This window comes from Camelus dromedarius, chromosome 14, assembly GCF_036321535.1.
Source record: "Camelus dromedarius isolate mCamDro1 chromosome 14, mCamDro1.pat, whole genome shotgun sequence".
NCBI lineage: Eukaryota > Metazoa > Chordata > Mammalia > Artiodactyla > Camelidae > Camelus > Camelus dromedarius.
In genome coordinates this window covers 12,924,533-12,941,638 of record NC_087449.1, presented here as the reverse complement: position 1 = coordinate 12,941,638, position 17,106 = coordinate 12,924,533, and the positions used below count along the sequence as shown (strand labels likewise).

The 17,106-nt window shown below is 37.9% G+C and overlaps 1 protein-coding gene and 1 pseudogene across 3 annotated transcripts in view; both read left to right on the top strand.

The window, feature by feature from the left end:
* MIGA1 (mitoguardin 1) overlaps positions 1–17,106 on the top strand; it is a 74,569-nt gene that overhangs the window by 52,256 nt on the left and 5,207 nt on the right. For 2 of the 3 annotated variants that reach the window (XM_064493429.1, XM_010989059.3), the window contains exons 9-15: positions 6,124–6,242; positions 6,480–6,552; positions 7,231–7,317; positions 8,617–8,715; positions 11,580–11,714; positions 12,874–12,927; positions 15,416–15,532. In XM_064493429.1, the coding sequence (XP_064349499.1) occupies positions 6,124–6,242; positions 6,480–6,552; positions 7,231–7,317; positions 8,617–8,715; positions 11,580–11,714; positions 12,874–12,927; positions 15,416–15,532 (684 nt within the window). Of the gene's footprint in view, positions 1–6,123; positions 6,243–6,479; positions 6,553–7,230; positions 7,318–8,616; positions 8,716–11,579; positions 11,715–12,873; positions 12,928–15,415; positions 15,533–15,740; positions 15,866–17,106 lie in introns of those variants that run through there. The other variant, XM_064493430.1, reaches the window with a different exon arrangement.
* On the top strand, positions 1,558–2,409 carry LOC105096674 (small ribosomal subunit protein uS17-like; annotated as a pseudogene).

Here is a 17,106-nt window from a genome sequence, read left to right as displayed (position 1 = left end):
GAAGAATTTTTGCCTATTTAGGTAAAAGCAAGTCCTGGCATAGGCTTTTCTCTAAGCTTGGTCAGTTATTTGTGAAAGTGATTAACAAGATTTTCTTGTGCATGCTTTACCAGACATTGGCTTGGAACCACAGCCTTTCTCCCCTGAAAAGTCTTTTTTAAATAGCCTTGGTGAGATATAATGCACATACTGTAAAATTCACTCTTTTAATGTGTACAGTGCAGTGGTTTTTGGTTTATTCACGGAGTTGTGCGAGCTTTCTAATTCCAGAACTCTGTCACTCCAGAAAGAAGCCCCTACCTATTGGTAATCACTCCCCTTCCGCTCCTACCCCCGGCCCTAGGCAGCTACTCCTGTGCCTTCTGTCTCTGTTGATTTGCCTATCCTGGACATTTCATATAGAGTCAAACAGTGCATGGTCTTTTGTGTTGGATGTCCTTTGACTTAGCATAATTTTCAAGTTCTGAGAAGTCTTTTTAATGTTAGGATACCGCTGCATTGAGTACTGCCCTAACTTTTCCATCTCTGAAGGAGATTGTCATTTAATAGCTAGAAGCTAATACTGCAGAGAGAGTATTTTTAGCTGTATTCACTTTTTCTTAGAATGATACCCCTCTGCTTTGTGTGTCTGTGTGTTTAATATGTAAATTGTAGGGTGCTCTTTAAAGAGCAGATTTTATTTCTTACAATTCAAATACCTCTGCTCGTACTCTAAAAGGAAGCTTGGAAAGCTTTTGCTGTGTCTGCGCCTCGCTGATTTGATAGTGGTTGTTTATAGCAGTCCAGAATTATCTCACTTCCTCTAGGGTCGATTTTGTCTCTTTATCTTGGGCTTTCATTCTTGTGTTGATCGTTTTCTTTTCAAATTGGAGAACTTACTTGGTGACTGGATTGATTTTCTTAGGTAGATTGTGTGGGTTTGTGGTACTGTTTTATGTTTGTCTGTCCCTTGAATAGGGGAATGGGAAAGCTAGCAGGGCTTCTTTGAGCTGTGTTGATTGGCAGGTTTTTCTTTAGGATGAATGGTCTGGAAATAGCCTAATGGTCGGGACACACCTGGGTACAGAATGAGGGCCTTACTTTGGGAGGCTCATCACCCACCCTAGCAGACTTACTTTCCTTAGGTAGTTAAAGTAATTTTTAAAGACAAATGTTCTTTGGTTGCAAATTTGTTTTTCTGTAAGCTGCCTTCCTATTCAGGGGCAGACAGTAGAATAAGATACAGGACTACTACAGTTGTTTGGACACAGACTTTTCATTTAAAAGCTCCCATTTTTCAATCCTCCTTCTTCAGTCCTGCCCTCGTACCTGCCCTCTATAAGCCTGGTGCTCTTTGAGGCTCTGCTTAGCAAATGTCTCCCTCTTGACCATATCTCCCCGTCAACTTATTCTGCGCTAGGGCTTCCTCATCTATTTCATCTGACCACACACTTCCAGTTGCTTTCCAGTTTTTGGAAATATATGTATCTTTCTTTTGCTGTTAGTATTGTTCCCACTATTACATTAGTTATCTGTTGCTGTGTAATAAGTTACCCCAAACTTGGTGTCCTAAAACCAATAAAATTCAGGTGTGGGTTGGGGGCTGGTGCCAAGGCTGTAGATTCTGTCCTGGTCTTCAGAGGTGTGTCCTGGAGAGCAGGACTCCTTGTCCCAGTTTGGGGGTTAATTCCTGGTGTCCTCAATTTCCTAGGGGTTAAGTCAAGTAGAGGGCATGTGTCTTTGTGTTAATCTAAGGTGGAGCCTTCTGAATCCTGGGGGTTCCACACTTGGAGTTAAGTAGGCTCAAGCGTTTTAGGAGTCACCTTCTTAAAATCCAAGGTTTATGGGGTGCTTTTCTGGAGGTCTTGGGCCTTAGGATTAGCCCTATGAGAACTGGGTCCTAAGGGCTAATATCCAGGGAGACTGTCATTTTGGTATTTAATTTTGAAGTTGCATGTATCAGATAAGGAGTGACTCCTGGACTGAGCATGCCTACCACAAGCAGCAGACACCTTCATTCAAAGTAGAAAGAGGGTCCTGCTTAGAGAAACTGTCAAGGAAAAGCTCCCACAACACAAGAACATTGATCTGGGCTTCAGGGCACCTGGGGAGGCCACTGAAGGCAATAGAAATGCCCTTTTACGGGCAGCATCTCCATCTGAGGGCAGGTCCTATCTGGCGTGGTGACCAAGATGTAGATGCAGAGGACTGTTGTCGTCTGCCAAGACAACCTCCACTACATCCAGAAGTACAGCCGCTTCTAGAAGTGCCATAAGAACATGTCCATACACTGTGCCCCTGCTTCAGGGACATCCAGGTTGGTGCCATTGTCACAGTGGGCAAGTGCTCGCCCCTGGGCAAGACTATGAGTTCAGTGTGCTCAAGGTCACCGAAGTTGTTGGCACAAAGAAGTGATTCCAGAAATCCTGAGACTGAAACACCTGCCCATTCCCCCAAACAAAGCATTGTTCCCCATTCAACAAAAGAGTAAACATTTTTGTCTCATTGTTCTGAGGGCCAAGAATTTGGAAGTGGCTTATCAGGTAGTTCTGGCTTGAGGTCTTTTGCGAAGTTGTAGTCAGGTACGTTGGCTGGGGCCACAGTCATCTGAAGATTTCATTGGAGCTGGAGAATCTGCTCCCAGCCTCACTTAGATGAATGGCAGATTGGTGCTACCTTATTGGTAGAAAACCTAAGTTTTTATGGTTTTGTAGACTTTTCAATAGGACTGCTTGAGCCTCTCCACAGCATAGCACCTGGCTTCCCCGAGAGAGTGGGACAGAAGCAGTGAGTGTCATGATCTAGCCTCAGAAACCACACTCCATCATTTCCACAGTATGTTACTGGTTACACAGGTTAGCCCTCTTCAGCCTGGAGTGAAGCATGAAGTACCGGGAAGGGAGGGTCCTTGAGGGCCATTTTAGAAGGTGGTTATTATGGGTTTATTTCCTGTTTAATTTCTTTTCTATTAGTGTGATAAGAGATGTATTCAGCCTGAATTCTTTAACTGTTAAGTCCTATTTGTAATTTAGGTGGTTATTTTGAAAGGAAAATGTAAATGTGAAAAAATAGTCCATATTAAAATCGAACTTAACCTATTTTATGACCCAACTTATAGTCGTTTTAGGACTTTGGTCATTTCTTTTATGGTTGTTTAGAGGCTTTTAATAATATTAAGGCTTTTACAAATATTATTTCACATTCAGCAAAGTCATTGCTTCCCGAGAAAGATAAGGCCCAGTCCCTCTTGCCCCTCGTGGAGGGCGAGGAGGAAGTAATTCAGGATGTTTGAAGTCTTCAGCTAATCCCAGAACGTTGCTTTCACTGATTGGTTCATCGATGGGTTTTATCTATTTTGTCTGTTTTTATTGTTCCTATTGTTGTTAACTTGTTTGATTTCTTACATGGTCATTTTTATGGTACTTGTGACTCGTGTTACTTTTCTTTCTGAAAATATTAAAAAGAGTTTTTGAAATATGCCCTTTTAGGAAAAGAATAATTTAGAAATAAAGGACATTTCAGTTTTCAGTTAGCAAAGAAAAGAACCCTTTTTCACGGTAAATTGCATGTTTCCATATGCTGGGATTAAACTGTTACTGACTTCTGCTTCTGAAGTAACATCTCAGCTCTGGTGAAATGTTAATATTTTTCTGATAGCTTTTTAAAAGCTTTTGAGAATTTTGTAAAAAAAAAAAATTCTTCCTATAAAATATATTCTAAAATGAGAATTTAAGCCATCATTTTAGTGGTTTGCTTTTTGCTTTAAAAATTCTAAGACTGATGATTTAAATAAATGTTTCTGAGCTGTCATTGTCTCGGGGAGAGTTGGTGACGCTGGCTAGCAGAAGACCTTCTATGTGGTGTATTTTCACAGCTGCAAGCTTATTTCAGGAGACTTATTTGGTGATCACTGAAGCCAAATCAACAAATGAGCAAGATAGACTAGTAAATCAAGACTTGACTCTGGAATCTCTCATTGTTGAATTTGTTCACTTCTTATTAGTATAAATTATTTTGTGTAGAGAGTTTCCTCCTCAGAATTTTTCTCTACTGGTAGGTGTCCATAGATTCTGTTTTGACAGTGGCACAAAACTTTAAACTATTTAATATTTAAAGAATTTCCATTCTAAGTAATTTTTTTAAAGTGTTAGCTTTTTTTTTAACCTCAAAAACACTTTCTCTTTTGTGTAATACATTTTTCTTAATATATGAGGGGAAATATTACTTAAAGCAAACAATATATAATGTCAGATATTGTCATTTTTGTTTACCTTTTTTTTTTTTTGCCTGTAGACTAATAGGCATATTTATACCATCCTAAATATTTCTAATGCTTAAACTTCTTCTCCTTTGGACTTTTGGATAAGGCTGATGGGAGGATATGTATAGTTTGGTATTTAAAAGTTCATAAAGGGCAGGGAGGGTATAGCTCAAGTGGCAGAGCGCATGCTTAGCATACCCATGTTCCTGGGTTCAATCCCCAGCACCTCCTCTAAAACTAAATAAATAAGTAAGCCTAATTACCTCTCCACAAAAAATAAATAAATGAGTTTTAAAAGTGCATAAAAGCTCTGGAATAAATTTTAAATTCTGCCATTTAGCTGTGGGACTTGGGGCAAGTTCCTGCTGCTCTATATCTCTGTTCCTTTATCTGTAAAATGTGGTTAATAAGACCACCTACTTTATGAGTGATTGTAAAGAAATGAGATAATCAAGTTAAAGCTTTAGCACAGCACTGGGTACACATGAAGGATCAGAACTACAGCATGGAGAAACACTTCCAGAATAGTAGAGTAAAAACCTCCAGAGATCTCCACAAAAGCAAGGAAAACACTGGCAAAAATCATCAAAATCAGAATTTTCAGAACTCTGAAAATTAAACGCTTGCAAAAATTCAAGGCGCATTTATTCAGAAAATGGTTGAATCTCTGTAAGAGCAGTGAACTTTGAATTTTTAGTTTGTTCTATTCCCATCCCTCTCTCCACAGTTAGTCTTGAAAACCAAAAGCCTCACAACTATGGTAAGTGTCAAAATCAGGGGACCAGCCGCCCCTGGCAGAAAATTAATGGCTTTGGAGCTTCCCAAAAGTCCCATCACTAGAGAATTGTCACTATTTGACCTGTATGGCAGGTCCCTGCAAAGCTCCATTCTCAGGATTTGTGTTTATTTGACCTGACTTAGAGCTTGCTTCTGTGCAAAATTTCTGTCCCTGGAGCTTTTGTTGAAAACAATTAGTGCTAATTGTTTAACAGTGCAGTTGCCTGAGGTTGGGGTTACCAGTGGGACTAACAAGATGGGCTGACCACAAAACTTAAAAGGAAAAACTGGGCAATGAGGTGTTTATAGGGAGCTTGGAAAAGCTCCAGGATATTCTTGGGAATCTAGAAGAGCCACAAGCATGTGCAGGGTTATTATACCTGTCTAGGAAAGACCTTAGAAGTCCCTAACCTCTCACCTCTGGCTGACCTTGATGTTCTGCATAAAACAAAAAGTTAAGACAGACAAAAGAGGAAAATGAGTAATTGTCATTTATCAAAAGTAGAAACTTTTGTGCTTCAGAGGATACCAGCAAAAAAGTAAAAAGACTGGATGGGAGAAAATATTTGTACATCATGTATCTGATAAAGGTCCTATATCCAGGCTATATAAAGAACTCCTACAACCCAACAATACATGGACAAATAAACCAATTAAAAGTGAGCCAAGGATTTGAATATATATTTTTTCAAAGAAGATATACAAGGGCCTATAAGGAAATGAAAGATGTTCAGCATTATTAGTTGTTAGAGAAATTTAAGCAACTTCACACCTACTAGGGTAGCTGTAATAAAAAAGATAGACAGTTATTTTTGTTGGTGAACTGTAAGATACTGCTTTTCCATGCATCCTGTGAATTGAAGTAGTTGGATCCAAAATGAATTAAGCTTGTTAATGAAGTTTTACTCTTTTTTTTTTAACAACAAAATAAAGTGAAATAAAATGAACTCAGATCTTATAAGCCATAAAATCTTACTGAATTACTTTCACAGTTTAATCAAAGTGAGTATATTAGCCAGATAGTAATATTAGCAAGATCCTATTTTCTGTCTTTTAGTTTTTCTCCTTATATCAGTGTAGTCTGTTTTAACCCACTGTATTCTTAGCTTGCAGAACACAGAGAAGTGCGGCATACCTACAGTCTGGAGTCTCTTTGCCACTGCCCTTTTTACGAGGAAGCCATGCATTTAGTTGAAGAAGGAAAAATTTACTCAAGAGTGCTTAGGTACCATGTTTGTCTTTATGAAAAAGATTAAGGTACTATTGCTTTGTTGGTCTGATATTTATTTAAAATGTTTATGAAAAAAGGGGAAATACGTTTTTAGGCTCAAAAATTTTTTTTTACATATTTTATCAGTATTGAAAAGACATGTGTTTTTTATGAAGGTCCTGAGCCCAAATATGTAGTAGGCTTGCTTGATCCTGAATGCAGTTTAACAGTTGTTTCCCGTTTATTACTTAGAACTGAAATGTTGGAGTGCCTAGGAGACAGTGATTTTCTTGCCAAACTTCACTGTATTCGACAGGCTTTTCAGGTATTTTTTTTTTTACATTAAGTGATTTCACCCAGCCACTCATCCCCACCCTCATGCTGTAGAGTCCAGCTGCATATAAGCAGAGCAGCTCTCTACTTTCTATTATCCTTATTCCTAATGGCAAATAAAAAGTCTTCCAAGTTAATTTTTCCTGCCTGCTTTCTCCCTTCATTTGTCTTCATTTGTCATTGTCTTCTCCTATGACTTCCCAGGTCTGCCACATTCTGCCAAACAGGACGTTTTGATGCTAGAGATGTGTGTGTTCAAATGGCTGCTTAAAATAGAAGTCTTCTTTCTTATAAATTAGTATGTGTTCTAACATTTTTCATTTGAGTCAGTTGTGAAATCATTGGTTTCCTAAAATGAAATAGGGTCATTTAACAATAAAATTATCTTTATTTTTCTATGTTTTGAAGCTATATAATGTTTATTTTGGATTTTCTAATATTGTTAAGTTCAGATTTATCTCCCTTTACTCTCTCATTAATATAGGTTCAAGAACTCTTTATTTTAGTAAATTTGGACTTTTTCTGTGGTTTTCTTGCTGAAATAGTGCCACATACAATACGTTGACTGTATTAGGGTTATTTATGCATAGATGTGCTGTAACGTCAACTGTCCATTCAAATTAATTACAAGTCTCTTTTTTTCTTTGTTTGCGGATGGATATTTTTTCAGGTAATTCTTTCAGAAACAGCCAACAGGATATTCCTTGCTGAAAGTGGAAGGAAAATTTTATCAGCATTAATTGTGAGAGCACGAAAGGTAAGCTTGTTTTGTTGGCAAGTTTTTTTACTGTTGTTTCAGTTGAACTGAAGATTAAAATACATTACACTTTTAATAGGAGAGAATGTTTTGTAGGTAGTTGCGAAGGCTCATATATTAAAATTTTTTAAAAGATTAAATAAATAAATAACTCCCCACAAATAAATAAATAAATAAATAAGCAAATAAATAACCCGAAGACCATTGATTTCTACTTGGGTTGATTTATTTTCTAGGTATAAAGTTCATGCTGTTTTGATCAAGTTGATAAATTATTCCTGGGGCTGGGGGGTATAGCTCAGTGATAGAGCATGTGCTTGGCTTGTATGAGGTCCTGGGTTCAATCCCCAGTGACTCCATTAAGGGGGGAAGAAAATGAAATAAAATTAAAAATTAAAAAAAAAAAGATTCCAAATTTGCTATGAAATCTGTGAATGTCATGGTGAGAATTATCATCAGATCTGCTACTACAGCCACCACTATTATTATTTCTAATAACCTCTTCTCTTACCTGCCTCAATCCTGTTCAGTAAAAAAGTTCCAGGAGATAGTGCAGATCTCAGAAATAGGGAAATACAAAGTGAGCTAGCTGCCTCTTACTCTTACTCATCTTCATGGGAATGAATGAGGTAGAAGCAATGGCAAGAACTTGATAAAGACTGTAAGGAACCACTTTCCTTTGTGCAGGGTGTGTCCAGACGATGAGAAAAAACAAAACTAAACAGGCCATTGAGCCATTTGAACACCTGATTTTCAGACCCAACCTTTCAACCTCAGTTCTCTCATTTGTATAATGGAATTACGTTTATGGTATCTTATTTCAAAGAGTTCTTATAGTGATTCAATATATGATAAATGGGAAAGCAATTTGTTTTTAAGTGCAAAATAAATGTAGGGTGATATTAACCATTTGCAATTCCCAGTGTAATTCTTATGTTGCTTTCTTGGCCTTCCCAAGGCAGATAAACCCACTGATTTGAACTAGAATTCTTCCAAAAGGAGTAGAACTACATCAAAAGCATCACATAGTATCTGTTCACCCTAAGGACTGACCTACACAGGCATATATATTTTGCTTATGAAACGTTTTACTTACGTTCTTAGTCTTGGCTTCTTCAGAAGTTGGATCAACAAAATATGAAACCAAATGAATGTGGCATACACTGAGAATGTGTTTTGGTTCAGTTACCTCCAGAATGAAGATCTAATAAACTTACTTGAAGAGTAGCTTATTTACTTTGTAGTATTGAGCCTTGTTTTAAAGTTGCGTTTAGGATTAAAGTGTGTTTTCTTCTGCAGAATCCGAAGAAGTTTGAAGATGTTTTTGATGAAATGATCTATTTTTTAGAGCAGACTGATCACTGGGATAGTACTGAAATGGAACTTGCTGCTAGAGGAGTAAGTTCAAATTTTTATAGTATTTATTCCCCTTAGTTATTTACACATGATATTTACGTAATTTGAGGCCACTGTTTCCTTGTCCTTGTTAAATGACAGTGGAACCAATTGTGTGGTGGTCATTATGACACAGTCAGAGCAACCACAGTCTTTATACATTGGGGCAATAGTTGAAAATAATGTTTTTTAAGAAGCCCTTCATTCCTTCCCTCCCTCCTGTCTTCCGTCCACAAGTCAATGAACAGGCCCTAGCAGGGCGGTAGTGGCAGCCTGTGCACAGCTGGTTTCAAACAGGACAGCAGCACCTCAGTGGGGCTGGGGGATTGGCTCCATACACAGGGTCAAACAATAACCAAGTATGTTGAGAATAATCAGCGCCAGGTTTTTCACTGTCAGGTGAGGGAGGTATAAAAAGCTGGGATTGGAATTGAAGCTGTCAGTGTGAATTCATAGTTGACAGTATCATACGGTAGATGGATAGCTGGATAGATGATACAGAAATAAATACAAGTTTGTATATACGTAGACATACATATATTTCCTGGCTCTATTCACTGAGAGGGTCTGGGAGCAGCAACACCTCAAAAGAAATGATTCTCGCACACAGATCTTGGCTTCTGAGTACCACTCTCCACTGGAGGAACTAGGGCTCCTTGGGAAAATGGCTGATTTCACACTGGGAGAGGGGAGGTACATGATGAGCCTGGGATATTTTGTCTTAACGGAAGTTTAAAGAATGAGTTTGCAAGGGGCTGAAAGTCTTTCTAGACAGAGAAGACAGCAGATATGGAAACAGAGGCATAATCTTTCCTTCTCTGGTGTACACTCAGTCGGTGAAGGAAGCAGCACCCGCTCCATTGTGCAGGCCAGAAACCTGGGACTCATCCTTTACACCTTCCTGGTCCTCGCCCACCTTATCATATTCATCCCCAAGTTCTGTTAATTTAACTCCTAAATATCTCTCAGTTTTTTCTTTATTCGTGCCAGCCCCAACGTAGTCTGAGTAACTGTTGTCTCTCCCTGGACTGCCTCAGGGGGTTTGCATCCCTGATTCCTTGCCACCGCTGCCCGCCTGCATTCCCCCTTCCTGCTCTCTATGCCATATCCCTGCCAAACGGTCTTTAAAAAGCACAAATCTGAATATTACTCAGCCATAAAAAAGAATGAAATCTGGCCATTTGTGACAACATTGATGGACCTAGAGGGTATTATGCTAAGTGAAATAAATCAGAGAAAGACAACTACTGTGTAATTTCACTTATGTATAGAATCTAAAAAACAAAACAAATGAACAAACATAACTAAACAAAAACAGTGTCGTAAACACAGAGAACAGACAGGTGGTTGCCAGAGGTGAGGGGGGTGAGGGAGGAGAATAGGTGAGGGGGATTAAGAGGTATAGACTTTCACTTACAAAATAAATAAAATAAATGTATAATATACAGTGTGGGGAATATAGTCAATAATTAGTGTCTTTATATGGTGACAGATGGCAACTAGACTTCTCACGTTAATGATTTTGAAGTGTATGGAAATATGGGCTTGCTATGTTGTATACCAGGAACTAACATAGTGTTGTATGTCAATTACACTTCAAAAACAAACAAATTCATAGAAAAAGAAATCAGATTCGTGGCTACCAGAGAGGGTGGGGGGGGGGATCAGATGAAAGAGGGCATGAAGTATAAATGCCCACTTACAAGGTAAGTAAATACTAGAGATGCAATGTAGAACATGGTAAAGGTGGTTAACTCTGCTGTATGCTATCATGAAAGTTGTTAAGAGAGTAAATTCTGAGTTCTCGTCACAAGGAAAAAGGTTTTTTCTAGTTCTTTAATGTTGTATCGATATGAAATGATGTTCACTGAACTTACTGTGGTGATCATTTCATGTTTGTAAATCAGATCTTGATGTTGTACACCTTAAGCTTATACAGTGCCGTATGTCAGCTGTACCTCATTAAAACCAGAAGAAAACATAAAATAAAACAGATCTGATCGTCCATCCCCCCCACCACCACTACCCCCCGTCACTACAGTGAGGATAAAATCCAAAAGCATTAACGTGGGCCATAAACTGCAGGAGCGGGCCCTTCCTCCCTCTCTCCAGCTGCTGGCCCTGCTCCCTGCTGCAGAGAGCTCCAGCACACTTCCAGTGACCTTTGGTTCAACGCCACTGTGTTCTTTTTTACCTTACAGTCTCTGACGACGTATTTCTTGTACCTGGCATGCCTCACTCCCTGAAGAACGCCCCCACTGACATTCAGTCTAGATTGGAAGCTCTATTATAAACTCTCACGATACCCTGTACTCTTGCTTTTACTGTGCTTATCACAGTTTGTAATTGTGTATTTGTGGGATTATTTATTGCTGTCTATTTTCCCCACTAAACTCTAAGCATCTAGTCTGCGTACTGGGGAAGCCTGAGCACCCGGTACAGCATGTCGTCCAGCACAGCATGCATGAATGCGGTACTGGACTACGCCAATGCGTGAATGAATGGAAGGGCGAGAGGGTCGTGATGTGGTGGGGAAGACAGGCAGATAGACCAGTAACTAAGTGACAGCGAACAGTGAGCGTTGTGGATACCGTAATGAAAGCACGAACAGAGGACTCCCAGGATAGAGTTGGGGGAGAGGTTCACTTCACCTGATGGCATCTGGGAAGGAGCAGCCATCATGTGAATTGTAGCTTCTGGTGGTGTGTTGTTTCCATAGTTGCCTCTTCCCTTCCTCTTTTTTGGTCGGAGATACAATCTGATTCCACTGAAAACACCCTGCTCTTATAATGTATGAAGCCTTACCTCAGACTTTATTTCAGCTCTATGTAGTATTAATCTCTGTTTTAACTCATAATTTAATGCAGGTGAAAAATCTCAATTTTTATGATGTTGTTCTGGATTTTATATTGATGGATTCCTTTGAAGATTTAGAAAACCCACCCACATCCATACAGAATGTAGTAAATAATCGCTGGCTAAACTCCTCCTTCAAAGAAACCGTAAGTGGTGGTTTACCTTTCTCAACCATTTAAATTTGATGAGAAATAGTCAGAATTGGAAAGATAAATAAGACATATATATATATGGTCCATAGAATGACCTGAGTGGAAACTGAGCTCATTCTTTGATACTGCGATCAGATGTGTATGATATGTAACATCTTCAGATGAAATTTGCCTTTTGGCTCTTCTGTCAGTCCCTGCCTTCACCCTGAGGACCCAGTATTTCTTCAGAAGAAAACCCTCAGGCTTTATACCAGTTGAGGCCTGACCAAAAACTGTCTGTAACTGAAATGGCTCTGTGACTACACTGCAATATAGCAGTTTCAATGAAAAGAAATATATTTATTTTTGGAGGAAAATAATAGATTCTTATTCCCAAATACTACCAAAAATTAGGGCAGAAAAAAATAGGGGCATGTACGAAAATAAAACAGGTGTAAACGATATTCTGTATTTTGAATGTTTTCAGTTTCTGTTGTGTTTCACGTTCAAATCTCTAACTTCTGTTGTTGTTGGGCTTAAGTGTGTACCTCAGAGTAGGTGGGATTCATTATGAAGTTTGAATGCCTTTTTAAAAAGTGTTTTGGTTTGCTATTTCACAGTTACTTTGGAAATTCCTGCTATTGTACTTTGAAGCATTTTTAATAAATCCACTTCTCCCTCAAAGTATGTTTTAACCATAAAAGGTACATGTTCTCCATTTCTGTAACTGATTTGGGAAAGTGACCTGATCAAAGTTGGGTCCTGCTAGAGTAGGGTCAGGTTTCTTCAGAATCTACTTGGGTGTTTTTGTCCCTGTCATTATGGTTCTGTTTCTTAATTTGAGTGAAAATATTGGGTCTACTCACAACTATTTCCAGCAGGACTGTTATTGAAGAAAAATATTGTTTGAACTATAATCACCAAGTTCTTGGCACCAGAGTTCAGCCTTTTTCTTCTAATGGTTTTGTATTTAATTTTAAAATTTATAAACACCTTTTCATTAATTCTTACAAACAACAGAAGGAACATAGACTAGTTCTTTTTAGTAGTTAATGTCTTACACATTTTAGACCTTTAAATGTTGCCTTTCTAATAAAAGTCGCTCTTTTCTAAATGGAAAGTTTATATAGTTAATAAATTTAAATCTTGCTTTTTCTCTTCTGTATACATTTAGGCTGTGGCTTCAAGTTGCTGGTCAGTGTTGAAACAGAAAAGGCAACAGATGAAGGTAAAATTCATTATGTGTTGGGTGTCCTTGTATAGTAATTTGAGGCTCCTGTCAAAGAAACATCCGATTCCGTTCTCAGGTGGAGACACAGCCCACAAGCACACAGCCTTGAGCTAGATGAGTGACCTGCTTGGGACCAGCTTGGCTTCTTGGTTTTGAAGTCCTTCTCCCTCTTCTTGACATTTTATAGAGTTCAGTGTAACAAGTACTGAGCGTGCATGGGAGCTCTGCTGCTCCCTGCTACAGGGAAGTGGGCTGCAGTTGGAACCAGCTCTAGTAGAGGTGTTCTTCTTTTTTTAATTTAATGATATTTTAAGATTAAAAAATTGTTTAATATAGTGGATTCCACTTCATGTAACCCAACTGAAAAATGATGATTTGATTCTTATAGCTGCTTTATTCATTATTAGATTTTTTTTTTTTTTTTTTTTTTTTTTTTTTACTGGAGGTACTGGGAACTGAACCCAGGACCTCATTCATGCTAGGCATACGCTCTACCATTTGAGCTATACCCTCCCACCTTAGCTGCTTTATTCAACTGCAAGCACCTATCAAAAAACATCTCAGAGTTTGTGTCCTGCCCCCAAGCTCCAGACCGTCCGGCCCATCTCACCCACTGCACCCTGCTCTCACCGTGCACTCCTATAGTACGGGGCATGGACTCTGGAGTGAGACTGTCTGATTTCAAATGCCACGTACCAGCCATGCCCTTGGGCAAGTTCCTTAACCTCTCTATGCTTTAGTTTCCTCATCTCTAAAAAAGAGCATAATACCTACCTCATGGGGTTTTTAGAGGATTAAACATAAGATGCTTAGAACTGTGCTTGGCATAGTGTATTATGCAAATGTTGTTATTATTTTTTGCCCACTGACCTATAGTATGTTATCATATCCATATTTCTAAGTCTTATCCTTATTACTTCGAGATAGTATTGCCCAGTGCATTGTTTCCCCAGCATAGTCCTCACAGCATCTGCAGAAGGTGCTTGTTATATAATTGTTATATAATATATAAAATATAATTCTGAAGGCCATATATTTGAATAATTCTTGTTTAAAAGATGTTACACAAAAATATATTGTACAACACAGGGAATATAGCCAATATTTGTAATAACTGTAAATGGAATGGAACCTTTAAAAATTGTATTAAAAAATGATTCCAAGGACCCTGTGTTTTAAACAAGCTCCCCAAGAATCTAAATAAATGATACAAATGAACTTATTTACAAAACAGAAACACACTCACAGACATAGAAAAGAAACTTATGGTTACCAAGGGAAGAGGGTGGGAAGGGATAAATTGGGAGTTTGGGATTTGCAGATACTAATTACTATATGTAAAATAGATAAACGAAAGTTTCTGCTGTATAGCACAGGGAACTATATTCAATATCTTGTAGTAACTTATAATGGAAAAGAATATGAAAAGGAGTATGTGTATGTACATGTATGATTGAAACATTATACTGTACACCAGAAAACTGACACAACATTGTAAACTGGCTATACTTCAGTAAAATAAATAAATAAACAAGCTCCTCAGATGATGATTAGAAACTCTGACATTGGACAAACAGTAGGGAACAAGTGGTTTAGGGCTAAGGAACAGACTTGTAGGCATTTTGTTTTGGGGGGGTAGATAATTAGGTTTTTATTTATTTGTTTTTAATGGAGAGACTGGGGATTGAACCCAGGACCTCATGCATGCTAAGCATGTGCTCTACCCCTGAGCTATCCCCTCTCCCCCATAATGTATGTTTTAATTGAGGTTTAGAAGATGTCTTGGAGCTTGTAAAATAGAAAATAACCCCTCCGAGAGTCAGAATCTTAAGGCGCACTTATCCCCAGTAGACAGTATACGACAGGCCCCTCAGAATGCTATTTAACAAGGGGAATTAAGAAAGTTATTAATAAGCTACGAGTTTTCTAAATCATAACTGTATGTATTACTCTTTCACAAGAAGGGGCAATTATATAATTAAATGCTTCAGTAACATCTGGTTCCTTAACTAAAAGTTAGGATTCTAGCAAGTGTATTTTTGTGCTTAATCATTTAAAATTCATTTTAGTCTTTTTCAGATAATCTAATTAAGTGATTGAGTAGAATTTCTTAAATTCTACTAAGCTAGCTGAAACCATGGTAGTCTCATTAATCCTAAAAATTATACTGCTAAGGAACATTGTAGCATTCTTGTTATTGCTTGATTATAGCACTTATGTGCTTGCTTTTTTATGAAGTATTTCATGAGTTGAAAATGCCTTGAAGAAATAATGTTTTCAGTACATTGAAAGTGTTGGCTAGGATATGAAATTTACACAAAGCATTCTGTGACTCTAAAAGTTACTTGTAAGTCTATTAACTTTCTTATTAGGCTGGCTTATCATCAACCCTTGGTCTGTCCTCAAAAGGAGCTGGTCATATGATCAATAAGAAAGCGAATGCAAGAAGATAAAAATAACTCTATTCTCCTTTATGTCCCAACAGATCCCGGATGGATTTTTTGCCCATTTTTATGCCATCTGTGAGCACATCAGCCCTGTCCTAGCCTGGGGCTTTTTGGGTCCTAGAAATTCTCTCTATGATTTATGTTGCTTCTTTAAGGTATGTTCAGTCATTTAATCATTTCTCTTTTCTAAACTAAAAAATAGATAAGGTTTTATTCTGTTTTTGCTTTTGCAGAAAAAAGAATGTTATTTAAAGGTAAAGTTATAAAAGTCACCCATGCTAGTAGAACAGTATTATATCGACTTGATGCTTTATCCTGGAGAAAATTGAACAAGTCCCTCCGCCTTGTGTCTTCCTTCTGCAGTGGTCTGTGTTCTCAAATGTGTTACAGAATAACACAAGCTGCTGTAGACAGTTCATCATGCCTGGACACTTGTGAAATTATAAAACAAATAATATCTGTCTCTATCACATATGTGGCAATTTGGAAATAAGTTCTGGTTCAAGGTAATATGAATGATAAAATCCTAGTTGTGAGAAATAACATGGGAGTTTAAAACTGAATCTCAGTGTCAGCAGCTTAAATTTATCAAAACACAAATTGTAGCATGCTGCAGAAGTTTCTGCCTGGCACACTGCCAAGAAAAATCTCAGTATTTAATAGTCTTGAGTTTAGGCTGAGTTTCAAGGAGCAAATAAAAGTAAACATAATCAAAGATGAATTTGAAAGTTTTTTCGTGGGGGTAATTAGGTTTACTTATTTATTTATTAATTAGAGGGAGGTGCTGGGGATTGAACTCAGGACCTCGTGCATGCTAAGCATGCCCTCTACCACTTGAGCTATGCCCTCCCCCCCGAATTTGGAAGTTTTTGGTGTTTGCAAGTTTGGATGTTTCACTATGTCCTTCATTTAAAAATTAAATTGTTTTGTTTATGTGCTGTTAATGTAGCACTTTAGGAAATGTTTATTTTATTGTCATTTAAAACTCACTAATTTTTGATAAATTTACTTGACCTCCCAAACGTAAGGTGTGTGTTTAGTGGGAGAGTTTGACTGGGAATTAAGGCTACCATTGTTGAGCAGTCTGACTGCGGGCAAATCATGCTGTATTCTCCTTTTCTTCATCTATAAAGTGAGGGGACTAGACAGCATGATTGCCAGTACTCTTCCAGATATAAAACCCAGTGAAATCTGTGAAGTATGCCTTCTTAGTGATTCTTGACAGTTGGTTTCTGTAGGATACAAATGAAATATTCCTGTTTCTTGTTCTTTGGAATTACTTTTTGTTTTTCCATCACGGCATAGCGGCGTGAGACTTAATACTTAGTAGTATACAGCTTGCATAAAATGAGTTTCAGCATAAGTATTAGGTTACCAGAATGACATATCCTTCACAATCTTCTACTGAGTTGAAACCTGAAATTATTTTTATTTTTCATGTATCATAAGGGGTTTTTTTAGTACAGAAAAATATACATTTGAAATTTATAAGTTGTAGTTTTTGGAAATCATTTACTCTTTTGTCTCAAACTAGTACCAGTGCTCAGAGGAAACACTGAAAACTTCCGTTACTGGGAAAGGAATAATAATAGCCCCTTACATTTACATAGTGCTTCAGTGTTTACAGGCTTTTTTTTTTTTTCAAGTAAAATACTTTCAACTTCTTTTATTGAAGGAAATAAAACTTGTGCTGCAGAGGCAATGGTACCTCAGAGCATGACAAGGTAGA